Source organism: Typopeltis vanoorti, chromosome 20 (genome assembly GCF_054136105.1).
Source record: "Typopeltis vanoorti isolate ZY-2024b chromosome 20, IOZ_Tvanoo_1.0, whole genome shotgun sequence".
In the NCBI taxonomy this organism is placed as follows: domain Eukaryota; kingdom Metazoa; phylum Arthropoda; class Arachnida; order Uropygi; family Thelyphonidae; genus Typopeltis; species Typopeltis vanoorti.
In genome coordinates, this window is record NC_143568.1 from 76,363,310 (window position 1) to 76,377,433 (window position 14,124).

General features: G+C 34.9%; 1 protein-coding gene across 5 annotated transcripts in view; it reads left to right on the forward strand.

The window, feature by feature from the left end:
• Positions 1-9,110: 9,110 nt before the first annotated feature.
• Hem (Nck associated protein 1 Hem) overlaps positions 9,111-14,124 on the forward strand; it is a 393,688-nt gene continuing 388,674 nt past the window's right edge. For all 5 annotated transcript variants that reach the window (XM_090409885.1, XM_090409889.1, XM_090409887.1 and 2 more), the window contains exon 1: positions 9,111-9,319. In XM_090409885.1, coding sequence (XP_090266011.1) covers positions 9,215-9,319 — 105 coding nt within the window. In that variant the 5' untranslated portion in view covers positions 9,111-9,214. The remainder of the gene's footprint in view (positions 9,320-14,124) is intronic.

The window sequence follows — 14,124 nt, forward strand, 5'->3', positions numbered from 1 at the left end:
AAAAGGCTGCGAGTTCGAATCCCGCAGTGGGCATGGATGTTTGTGATTGTCTGTGAAAATACTAGTGGTAGTGGTTGGAGGTAGACAGCGTTGGTGTAGACGATGATGATGATGATTGCAGTTGTGATTGATGAAGATGGAGAGTTGTAGAGTAGGTGCCCTTCCTCGATATGTCTTTGGACCTCCTGGAGGTGTTATGTAATAATGATATCGACAAGCTTTATATATTCATTGTGCATCATAGAGTTTGAATTTGGCACTTGGAAATGCCATATCTGTGACAAATAAGAAATTGCATTGACATAATTGAAAAGGTACACAATTTCTTCAATACCTCTAAAAGACAGGATGTCCTTGTTGTTTATAATATTATAATATTGATATCTTTTAAGATTTATAATATCTTTATTTAGCTTGCAAAAAATATTTGCGTGCACCATACCATTGTCTAAACTAATGCAAAAATCTGACAGTGACCTCTTAATTGCTCTAAATTTTGTTGATGATGTTGTGGCTCAATTAAATACCGTTCATGAAACACCAGATTCTTCATTTAAAGATATTTACGATGAAGCATGTATAAAAGCCAATAATTTTAATATTGGCATTAAAAAGCCAACGACTTCATCAAAAACAAACATCAAGGTCCAATGTTCCAGCCGATTCTGTAGAAGTGTATTTCAGGAGAAATATTTCATTCCATTTATTGACCAAATATTGTCTCAACTTCATGAACATTTCACTCGGCACAGCAACATTTTGAAAATTTTTTTTTTATCTTCTACCAAATGGAAAAGATGCTCCAACAGCAAGTGCAATGGAAGATTTTCGTCATTTATGCGAATTTTATGCCGGTGATTAGCCTTATACAAATCCAGCAATTTTGAACGCCGAATTAAAGTTGTGGTATAAGAATATTGAAAAACCGTTTGCAATTGCTCCATGCAAAAATGCCGTTGATGCAGTTTCAAAGTGCGACAAAATGATATATCCTAACATCTATAGCTTATTAAAAATATTTGCAACGCTTCCGGTAACAACATGCGTCAGTGAAAGGTCATTTTCTAACTTACGCCTTTTAAAAACCTATTTAAGATCTACCATGACACAATCACGATTGAACATTAACATTAACATTTCTGGCTAGATGGGTGAAACAAAATTGCTTTTCATATTCCCCTTTGTCTTGTAATGAAAGAACTTTGAATGGAGTGTTTGAGAGCTATATGCTCGCCCATTGAGTGCAGTGAAGTTAACTGTGCTCAGCTGAACTTAAGATAGACTTTGGTCTTTTATAATTGAAACTTTCTGCTTCATTATATTCCGAAGCTTCCTTGATTAACGGGTTTGGATGATTACATGTCTTGATAAAGAACTTCTCAGCTAGATTTAGGAGAAAGGAAGAGCTGTATGGGATATTAACTTCTCTATGGATCTGGATGTTTCTTATAAACCAAGGGCATCCAGAATCATCCTCAGGCACTTATTCTGTAATCTCTGAGGTTTTAGAAAGTTTGAATTCGCGGTGTGGCTCCACGCTGGGGATGCGTAAGTATTTCCACAACTCATAGGCCGTTGGGTAGGGCTCGAATTACTGGAATATAACCAGCCCTTTTCTGAAGAGTGAGGAAGCAAATCAAGCTTTGATGAATTGATGAATATTATATATATATATATAAAGTTTTTTTTTCTTACCTTGGTATATTATGTATTCAAGATACCAAGTAATTTTATAAAAACTTGGTTTTTAATCCTATTTCCCAAGTAAGCAAACAGACAAGTATGTCAAGTTGGCACCTACAATTAGTACAGAACTGAGGCAACTCCTGCAGGCAGTGCAAGATTGAGCAACTTGTGATAAAGGTGGATTAAGCCCGATCACTTTCCTTAGTATTTTTCCCCTAATGCAAAGCACATCCCCTTGGAGATGTATGATGCTATGCATTAAAGGCAATGGTCATTACCCAGACCGGTTTCGACCTTTATTGAGGTCTCGTCAGTGGGAGCCAGACCTGAAATACGAAGGTTGATGTAATGCATATATATATATGTGTGTGTGTGTGTGTGTGTGTGTGTGTGTGTGTGTGTGTGTGTTTCTTACTCCATTTCCGAAGTAAGCAAACAGACAAGTCAATCAAGTTTGCACCTGCAGGTGTTGCAAGTCTAGCTGACCCTGCACGTAGTGCAAGTCAAGGCAACTCGTGGTAAAGGTAGAATAAGCTCTGATCACTATTCTTAATATTTACCCTTAATGCAAAGCACATCTCCTGGAGGAGATGTATGACGCTATGTATTAAAGGCAAGGGGGCTTTAATATACATATATTATACCCAAGGTAAAAAACTTTCTACATATATATATATATATATATATAAAAATCATTATTGTATGTATGTATGTAGTTTTTCTGAGAAATAATAAAATGTTAAAAATTATATATATATATATATATATATATATATATATATATATATATATATATATATATATATATATATATATATATATATATATATATATATATATATATATATATATATATAAATCAGCTAACCCCTATGTTGTTCCCGTATAGGGAGTATGCGAGGCCATTTACCCTATCTAACTTTTGGAGACTGAGTGGGCAGTTCAATCTCCACTGGTAGCCAATCAGAGATGTCTGGCTCATATATATATATATATATAAAACATCTCCGTGTGGTCCGAAAGCTCATCGTGTGAGAGACCCAAACTGTTCACCTAATCTCTCATTCCTCTTCGTAAACCCATTAAAAAGTAAAGCTCTCACGACTACTCTGGCCACCCATTCCATTCATTCTCAATTGTTCAAGTGAAAAATCTATTCCAGACATCCCATCTAACCCCACATTTACTCATCTTTTAGGAATGATATCTTGTTCTTTGTCCTCCAGCCAAGTGCCGTAACATTTCTCCTGCATCTACTCTATAAAATTCTACATTTTTCTTGAATGTTTCTCTGATATCCCTGTTTTTCTCCTATCGACCAACCCCTGCAATTCACTCACCCTCAATCTATCCTCATATGGCACATTCCACAGGCCTGTTATTTCGTTGCCTCTGAATCATCTTCACCACTTCCACATCCCGAAGAAACCGAAGCAACAGACCTGAACACAGTAATTCAGATGGGTACGTATCAAGGCCTTATAAAGTGGAATAACAGCTTTCTTATCTTTATGCATTAGTGTGTTGTTCAATAGCAGAGTAATTTTATGTGTCACCCTAGAAATATTAGCAATATTATTATTATTATTACATTACACCTCGAAGGAGTCCAAAGGCTCATCGAGGGAAGGCACCTAGTCTATAACTCTCCGTCTCCACTACTGAATACGTTTTCTAAACTTCAACTCTGTCCACCACCACCAAATTCCTAGCTTTATCAATTTCTTGGAGTGTAGATCCATCTATGTGGTGCACAGCTAGCTAGCTATTTATCCCAATATGCATAACTTTACTTTTCTCCACATTAAACAGATATTCGTTATCTTTTGCCCATGCTGATTGTCTATTGAAATTAAAGTGTGTGTGCATGTGTGTGTGTTTGTGTGTGTGCGTGCGTGTGTGCGTGTGCTATGTCGAATGCAAAATGTATTCTTCATTCTGGGTCGTGGTAAGAAAAATTACACACTGATGCAGTGTACTAGATCTATTACTTTTTTATAATTTTTTTAGTGTTTTAGTACGTTCACCAAAACATCTAGTACTTTCTTCCATCCGAATAATAATAATAACAACACGAGAGTTAGACATATGAGTTTAATATTTTTTCTCTTCTCCTACCTCTCCATATGTCACATTCAGTGACACAAGCATAACTCCCCCCCCCCCTCTCACTGTTCGTTAACCTTCTACCCCCCAATCCCATACTCACGCAATCCGACTGGTATTAACCAATGAAAATATATTCTTCGCTGTTCCAACACTTCTCGGTGTTATAACATTATTACAAAATGAAAACAAGTGGAAAAATTAACTATTTTAATGAGACCACATTTTATCGATGCACAGCGTAATTTGGACCCCATTGAAAAGAGAAATCTACCCAACAATGGTCAGTTTTTAGACATAGAAATGTATTTAATGTATAATGTAAAGAATGGCAACTATTAAAGACTGTAAAAGTATTGAATTCCTGGTTTTTTGGAATAAAGTTTTTGAAATGAAAAATGATGTAGAAGAACAAAATTTTTCCTAATTTAACAATATTAGTTAATGCTGTACTTTGCCTCGCTCATTTATCAGCAGCAACTGAAAGAATTTTTCAGCAGTGACAATAAATAAGAATAAAATAAGAAACCAACTACAAACTCCCTTGATGTATAAACTCCTTTTGACAAAAGAAAAATTGAAACATTCATCAGCTACAGATTATACTATTTCTGAAGAGTTAATTAATTTAGTAAAATCTGCTAATAATAATTAATAAATACTTCCAGTGTTTTTTTTTTTTTTTGTGAGTAGGAACCCCCGGGTATATGTAAATAGCATATCAAATAACTGAAAATTTAATGTTACATTATTTTAAACACTAGAATGAGACTAAAATTATATGGTAAATTAATATGCATGTTAAGTGCTAGAGTTACAATTGGGACTTCTGTTATCACGAATGACAACTGCAGCTCTTGGACTCATAGATGACTACTGTGAGGTGAGTTTTGACTTTTTTCTTTTCATATTTGTCGTACATATGTTAATTTAGCGGTTTTATATTAGGTTCATCTATGATAATAAGGTAGTAATATCGTAAAATGGAGCCTGTGTAGCTCAGTGGATCTGGCGTTTTAAGATGGATGTTTAGCAATGCTAAACCTCCAGCTTCAACTTCATGGAAAAGTGTTGATCTGCGCATGGGTTCATACTGAGAGCCCCAGATGTATGTAGCGCAGAGCCTGTGTATTTTTTCGGCCCACCTTCCGTGATACGGGGTGTTGTGTATCTTGTACCACAGGCGAGATGTTAGGTAGATGTTGCAAACCCGGGCCCTTCCGCTGACGGACAGCTGTCTAGGGCGCATTGCATTAATTTTCTTCTTTATGCCGTCATGGAGTTCTTTCCACTGTTCTTCGTGTGATTCTGAGCTTCCGATGTTCATGCCCAGAACCGGTCTGTAATTATTCACATGTATTCCTGAAGGAATCCTTGGTTGGTTTTCCCACTTTCCAATTATTTTGCAGTGGGATTTTGCCAGATTCAGATTCAGTGCTGAGGCTTTGCTGAAGTCTTTTATTATTTTGAGTGTTGTGTCCAAGGATTTTTGTGTTCCTAGTGTTAAAGTGACGTTATCAGCATATGCCAAAATTTTGGCGTCACTTTCTCCGTGTATATGTGTTCCTTTGATATTGTTTTTGTGTTAATGGCTATAATGAGTGGTTCTAGGGTTAGAACAAATAGAGCCATGGATAGTGGATCTCCTTGCCGGATGGAACATTTTATTGGGAAAGAGGCTGGGAGATTTTTATTAATGATCAGCCTACTTTCCGCGTTTCTGTACAAAAGCTTAATCGTTTCTTTCCAGTTTACTCCAACTTCAATTCGGTCTAGTGTTTCAAACAGGTATTGGTGGCTAACTGTGTCAAATGCCTTTTGAATATCTAGCCCCATTACAATACATGGATTTTCTGTGAGGCTGTAATAATCGCAAATGCATTGGAGGTGCATTATTGTGTCAAGAATATTTCTTCCTTTCACTGCACATGATTGTGCTGGTGAGATAAGTTTATGGAGGTGCTTTTGTATTCGGTTTGTAAGAATTTTAGATATTATTTTGTAATCAGTATTCAGTAGGGTTATGCCTCTCCAGTTTTTTATGTCTTGTAACTTCTGTTAATCCCCAAACTTTGGCAGTAGTACAATGCGTCCTGTGTTGAATTTTGCTGGCGTTGTCTGTGTTGTAATCATCGTGTTGATCATTTTAATAAAAATATGTTCAAATTTTGGGAAGTATTCTTTATAGAATTCGCCTGTTAGTCCGTCTTCACCTGGTGATTTGTTATCCGGGAGCTGTTTCACTATAAGACGGCATTCTGCTCTCATCGGCAGGGCAATAACAGCAGCCCGAGCACACACAAAAACCTATCATGCCTATGCGGCAACATTCTTACAAAAGTGTTTGCCGCATAGGTTTATAAGCTCACTTCCAGATATAAAAAAACCAAGCCCGAGAATGTTCAAAGAAATAGCCGAAGGGTACACATATATAATGAAACACTCAGATACCGAAACCTTATTACTGACAATCAAATCAAGAAAACTATATAAAACATTAAGTCAAGTGACATCCTCACCTCCCCAACACAGGGAAATAAGAAAAGGAGAAATTAGGCTAAGTCCTGTGCTTAGCAAAGTTTTCTGACTTCCAACATCACCAAAATACAAAACATTCTTCTATAAAGTACATTATGCCTGTCTCCCCACAAAAATGTGGTGTGTAGCAAAAAAAATTCCATTACAAGGCCCAGCGAAGTGTCATTTCTGTCCCGACCCAGAAACAATATATCATATTATGATGTTCTGTAGCAAAATGTCCACAGTATGGAACACCATACAGAAATTCCTACATAAGACACAACCATTCTCTGTAAACACATTATATTTTGGTTGGAAGACCAAAAAATGAAAAAAACAGAACTAATAATCATAATAATAACAATGTATGCAATATGGTCCCACAGATGTGACAAAATACACGGAAGAGAGACACCAGACCAGACATACTAGCAAAAATTAACAATTATTTAAAGAAAATTATCATAAACACTACACAGACCAAAAGCATAACAACACAGCAATGGAGGAAACTCGGCCTAATTGAAGAAGGAGAAGAAGAAGAAGGAAAAATAAAACTTATACCGATAATGGAACCCCCGTAGTTAGTGGTAAACAAAAATGATAACCCACTATCTGAACAAAAAGCATAATCCCTGACAAAGGTGCTGTTAACGTAGGCCCATTCGTCACAATGAGAGGAATAATGACAACAAGATATCAAATCTAATAAAAAAATAAAATAAAAATAAATAAATTGGAAAAAAAAATATATATAAATAATAATTAAAATAAATAAATAAAAGTTTAAAAAAATAATAAAAATATTAATAATAATATATAAGTACGCCTATATATAAGGGATAAGAATGTTATATATATGTATATCTAATTGTGTAAGGAAAAAAAAAAAAAGAAAAAATGTAAATGTAAATAGCAATTACTCCTTAAGATAAGTCAATACTATTCGAGTAATAAATATGTAGATTAAGATATATTACCAGAAATATATATATGTTATTGTATATACAGGCACAAGGATGGTAGAAATGTCAATTGTAAGAAATGCAGATAACATAAGTTCATAACATGGTAATAACCCAAAATGTTAATAGGATATGTTATCCATTTATAGACCTGTAACTAATTCTGCAATTCAGAAAACTTTTGTATATAAGAAATTACAGATTTACCTCTTAAGTTAAGCAAACAATATAATGTTAAAGCAATATGGAATTCATTTTGTAAAAAATAAGAGTGCCTACAAAAAAAAATCTGCATGAGGTATAGCGATACTACCAAAATATATGCATTTATAAATGTAAATAAAAACATAAGCAATGTATGTATTTTAAGAATAAGATGTGCATTTAAATTAAGTTAATAAAATAATCATCCAAAATATGTGAACAAAGATATAGAATGAAGATATATGTATAACGAATTGTACATATGGAAAATGTCAATGCTAACATATATATGTATGTATATGTAGGTATATATATATGTATGTGGATGTATATGTATATATATGTATATATAAACGTGAATAGACTGATCTGATAATGGAACTTATAAATAGACTGAAATCACTATGTAACATATACCAACAGAATAACAGCTCAAACAATTCAATAGGACAATAAGGAAAATAGAAATTGAGCATGTGACATGTTATATCGTATTTAAACAGTGATTGTAAAACAAGTGTCATAAGTATATTGTAACGAGTAAATGAAAATGCCTAATAAAATTAGCAGCCTATGTACAAATTGTAAATAGCTGTATATATATTTATTTTTAAATGTACACAGCTGCTGTTGTTGATACAAATAAACTCAGTGGATCTGGAGTTTGCACACCATAGCCCTTGACCGCACGAAGGAAAACTTGCTTTCGAATTTAGTCGGCGACTAGAGGAAATTTTTCTAAGCCTTTTTTTAGACCTGTTCCCGAGTTAGTCGATCTCTGGCACGGGCAGGCGGGTTTTTTCTCCCGCATTATTTCAGACATTAACACGTTCATTGCCCATCACGCGATATCGCGCGATGCGAGTTCTCACCAAACGGCCGATCACGCGTTATCGCGTTGACGTCGCTAACTAAATAAAAAAAAAATTGGCCACCACACGAAATTCCAATTTTCAGCTTAGCAATGAAAGTGTTAAAATGTATTATGTTAGGGACCACGAGATGGCGGCACATGCTGAGCCGTCTCTCTCTTCACTGTGTGTACCGCTTAATTAGTGATAGTCTTGGGCCATCTATCTCTGATTGGGTACCAGTGGAGATTGAACTGCTCACTCAGTCTCCAAAAGTTAGATAGAGCTAAATGGCCTCGCCTACTCCCTATACGGGAATAGAAAGGCGTCAGCTGATTTTTTTTTATCGTAAAATGCCCTAAACAGAGTGAAACGAAACAAATACAAATTTAGTACTTTTTTTTTTCAGATCTAGTACCTTTTTCCTGCATAAGTTGGTACTAAATATTTTTGCTGGGTGATCACCCTGCACTGGTGTAGACTAAGAAACGTGTAGTTTTTGAAGTATCTTATCCCGATGAGTCCTGAGATTCCCCGGAGGTCTTGTTATATAATAAATATAGTAATAATACCTCATAATATAACTGACAATCTTGGTTATATCCTAAACTGTAAGGTTTTCATTTGCGCACTATCGATGTTTGACTGACAATGCTGCATTTCAATTTTAGATTTTAAAAATCTGAATTTGATATTTAGAATAGTAATTAAAGATATAAAGATCAACGTGAGGTGGCGCTGTTATCGAAAATGAATCATTGAGATGGGTTGATTTTATTTATCTTGCTAAGTTGAAGTATAAATCTTAAAAATTTGCTTAATGTGGGTTTTAATTTAAGTTGTGATAGTTGTTTGGAATTGCGGTTGTTAGTTGGGTAAAGTATGGCACGCCCACTTATTCCCAGTCATCAGAAATTAGCAGAAAAATTGACGATTCTAAATGACAGGGGTGGTGGCATGTTAACTCGTATATATAATATCAAAAAGGTACGATTCGTTCGCTTGTGCATTTATTTATCTATTTTTTTTTTAATGACAGACGATATCTCAACAGTATGATTTTTGAAATAAATTTTACACCGATCAATCTTCTTTGACTTTACCAACAACTTTGGTTATTTTGTTAAAACATACCGAAATTCATTTTAGATTTACGCGTAACTTTTAAAGTGTACAAGTAGTAGTTGTTTTGATCTCCTGGTGTAAAGTTGTTCTTCTTTTGAATCACGGCAGAAGCACTTAAGGCAGTGATGCCAGTATATTATGTCTGGTTTGCTTTTTTGAAAAACCCGAGTTTCTTAGAAGAAAAAATCCCTTCACGTTCTTACGAGAGTGGCTAACTCACCTTCAGTTGAAAAGCCCTATAAAGATTCTCTGTGTTCTACATGGTATTTGAGCTCAGGACTTTCCAACCAAACATGGTGTGAGATGACTATCATGTTGATTGGAGCCCTGAAATATTGGAAAAAGAGCTGTTTAATTTGCGTGCAGGGTGTAAGGATAATTTAATGCTTAGTCCACTGAAGCTCAGATATGCTATAGATGAGATAATCCAGCTAATGAAAGGTTTATCTTAAACATGCAAACAAAAATCCCACACATGTACTTGTTAGATCATTAGCAAATAATAATGTTTAATCTTGGTCAAGGTTAAAGCTTCTATATATGGATGGGATTCTGAAATTCTAGTATTACCAAAGGAAGTTGACTACATTTTATTGCCCATTGTGTGTTTATATGAACACTGTGTATAGGGGATGTTACAAAATAGAACATCAGTGCTGTGTGTGTGCATGCACACACACACACACATTCACATAAGTGATTACAATTAGAAAAAAAGAAACAATCTATTGATATTTTTCTTGAACTGCTGGAAGTTGCAGTGCTCAGGAAGCACCATGTGAGAAAGCTTATTTCAGAGTGCAGAATTTATAAGGAATGATTAGACTGAATGAAAGATCTCTTGCATTGCTCTTTGAAACTAGATATGAATGGGTATTGACTGTCAGCTGTTTTTTTTTTACAGGCTTAGAGGAAAGTGGAGAAATGATCTAAGCAGTTCAACATAACATTGATAGTTAAATATAAAAATATGGAGAAGAAATAAAAAATATGTTAAAGTGATGTAGTTAATCTTTATGACGCCACTGTTGAAAGTGAGAAAGATATAGTCAATAGAATTGTCTTTTCTGCATAGCATCAAGAATTCTTAAGGTACACTATCCAAAATGCGAGTATGGTATTATTCTAAAATTGGGAAGATTTGATATCTGTGTAGGGTAAGCAGTTGTATAGATGGGATAGTCTTCAGAAAAAAAAGGAACAAGTTTTCTAGAGACTTGTGGGAGGCTGTTGGTGTGATGTATTTGTGTCAGGAAAGACAAGAGGTGTAAGTTTTTCCAAAATGAGAAATAAGATCTGAATATTATCAGAGGTAAGTGCAGGGAGATCTTTCTTTTGAGAAATAAGATGGGACTGTTTTGAGACCTTGATCGGTGTTCACTAGGTTCTCACTTCACTGGAGACGTAGTGAGTGACTAGACAGGGCTGGCCACTCATTTATAGAGACTGGAAGGTTGACCACAAGGTGACAGTTTACTAATAAGCCTCTATACCTGATTTGTTGAAATGCCCTAGATATATCAAGAATTGAGGTCGCATAAGTTCATGTTGTTTAGAGGAGGAAATATGCATCTAGGGATAAAAATTAATCAACTTTATTTAGTTAATTTATTGGACTAATGTCTTGCCTCATCACAAAGACATCTTCATGAGCATAAAAATATAAACTATGAAGGCAAACCCAGACTGAGTGCAAAAAAAAAAAAAAGTAGGATCCTAACTATCCTAACACCATCCGATATCAGGACCCCATCACCATCCTAACCGGCACACTATGGTGTGCTGGTTAGGATGGTGATGGGGTCCTGCATATTCTGCGAGAAGTGTCAAGATGGTAATTTCCTAGATTTCTGGTAAGATTAGATAGCCATAATTATTCAAATTTGGAGACTTTCCAAATCTAAATCAATGAATTTAGAGAATCTCTAAATAAATAATTAGCATCTAAATAAATAATTTGGAGAGTCTTTGAATGTAAATAACTATAGTGGCCTTGCCTTACCAAAAATGTAGAGGGGATTATCACCTCGAGATTTTCATCTGAACATCCAAGATGAGACAGGATGCACAATGTGATACTCTTTTTGGCTGTAGTAGAGTGCACCAGTTAAGACTAGGATCCCATCTTTTTTGTAGTCTGTGTTTGCCTTCATGCTGGTGCATCTACATGCATAGTTTATATATTTGTGCCCTTAAAAATGCCTTGGTGACCAAGGTGAAATATTGGTATAATAATTTAAACAGAGTTAATATTAATTATCTTTATTTAATTGTTAAATTTTCTGTAGATACTTTTCCTCCTTTAAATAAACACATAAGTGTCTATTTGGATCCATCTGTTTATTTTGTCTATTTAGACATCCATCTGGTATGGATGTCTAAACATCCATACCAGATGGTGTGTCATTGAGTGTCATGATCTATTTGTAGTTGCTGATTACTTGAGGGATCTCTAGATGATGCATTAGTTTGCTGTTAATGGTCTTCTACATTAATTTTAAAAGAGCAGAGGTCAAGGTGTCAAGATGATAGTTTCTTTTATTTCATATTTTGGAATGAACAATATATCTGTATCTTACATTTTGGAAGTAGTCTGAGTATGAAAGATTGCAGACAGTATATGATGTATGGTACATCAGGAGCACAGGTCTATGGGACATGTGTTCATTAAACTCATTATTTATGTTCAGGATTCTTTTGGTCTCTCCAGCAAAAGACTAGTATCGACTTTTAGAAATCTGTTCTTGGTAAAGTTGAAGGTGATTTGTTTTGCATCATTCTTATCTAACATTAGCCTTGACTACCGATTGACCAGGAGACATGCTTCCTGCACATGGTTCTCTCAGAGTTGAATTTATTTATAGTTGTTTTTTTGCAGCTCTTGTGAGATATGGATAGCTATTGGGAAGCTGGAGGCTTTGTGTTGTGCTACTCGTGGTATGTGAAATTTTTTGATTAAATTGTTATGGCACATATGTGAACATTCATACAACCTCTGAAATATTGGAAACTTATGCTATATTTAGTACCAGAGGTGGAATAAGAGTTATATTATCCTGAATCTAGACCAGTCATAGTATTTTTTTTAAGTTGCTATACTACACACTTCCAATAAGTAGATCTTTGTACTTTAGAAGGGTCTGTACGTTACATTGATAAATCACTTGTCACTTCACCTCATTCTCAAACATCCACCATCATTTCATGTAAACATACGAGTTTAAACTGGAATTTATTTTGGAAACTGGAACTTAATGATAAATATCTTTTGAGATGATTACTGGTGGAGATAAAAATGGTCAGGGATATGCAAGGATTACTTATTAATTACTAATTGTCAGCTGAAAAACATACTGTTGACATAATTGTTTCTAATCAGTAAAAATATTTCAAACTAAATAAATACAAAAGAATGAAAAAATATAGTTCTACTTTAGTTTGTGAGGGAGGGAGTATAGACATGATGCCAGTATTTCTTTTTCTTTCATTCTTTCTTTCTTTTTGATTCAATAAGACTGTAGCCATTGGTTAAGAAGATATTTTGTATATGGTTAATTCAGTAGTTGAGCATTATCAGAACAAATCCGTTTTGCTCTGTTTGTTAAAACTAGTTCTGATGCCATATTTTAGTGAGAAGTGGCAGCATGATTGTTAATTGAAGTATATCTATGCCTCTGTGTGGGTTTCCTAAACTATGGTAAAATCAACATCACTGTCTCATATATCTGTTATATTTCTGAGAAGTTAGCAAAAATCGTGAAGACACAATCCCCAGATTTTCAAACAGGCAGGATAGTCAACATCAGAATCACTGAACACAGACTACATATGGTACTATTACTATGACTACTCAGAACAACTTGTAGAGTATGCTTTTGGATACCTGCCAGTGAATGTATAGAATATATTCTATACCTCACAGAAACAAGTGTGAGTGTGAAAGACTGCTCTTTTAATATGCATTTTTCCTTAAAAAAAAAAAAAAAATTCCTCCTAGCCTCAATAAATTTTGATGTATAAATCTGCCTCACATCTGGGAAATGCTTATTATCATTAGTCTGGTAAGGACTCACATGTTGCACTGATGTGTCACGGTAAAACAGTTGTCTAAAGCTAATTACTAAATAAACTAGACAGGACATAACTAAAGTAAAGTATAACATACAGATCTCCTTCCAGCCTTACAAAAATTAGCTACCCTTATCTGTTCACCTAAAGATGTTCTCTACAATCTGAACGATCCTGAGTTATTATTATTGTGATACCTCCAGGGAGTCCAAGGACAGTCAACTAATCATGTGAGGGCATACTACTCTACTTCATTACATACATCTCATCCTCTCTGCTACTAATTAATTATCCAAATATGAAACTACTATCATCAACGGCATCTACTGCCCATCATCATCACCAACAGCAGTATTTTTTGTCCGTAAATTGTGTGTTCTAAAGACCGGTTTGTTTGTACATGGGATGAAAAACCCGAGTTTCCGGCAGAAGAAACTCTGCTACCACCATTTGAGATTGGCTAACTCACCTTCAATTGAAAAAGCCCACATAAGGATTCCTCTCGTCACTACAAGAATTGAACCCAGGTCTTTTCCAATCCAAGGATGCAATGTTCTGCTATTCTTCCAATTGCGCTATGGCAGCTCTACAGCATTCCT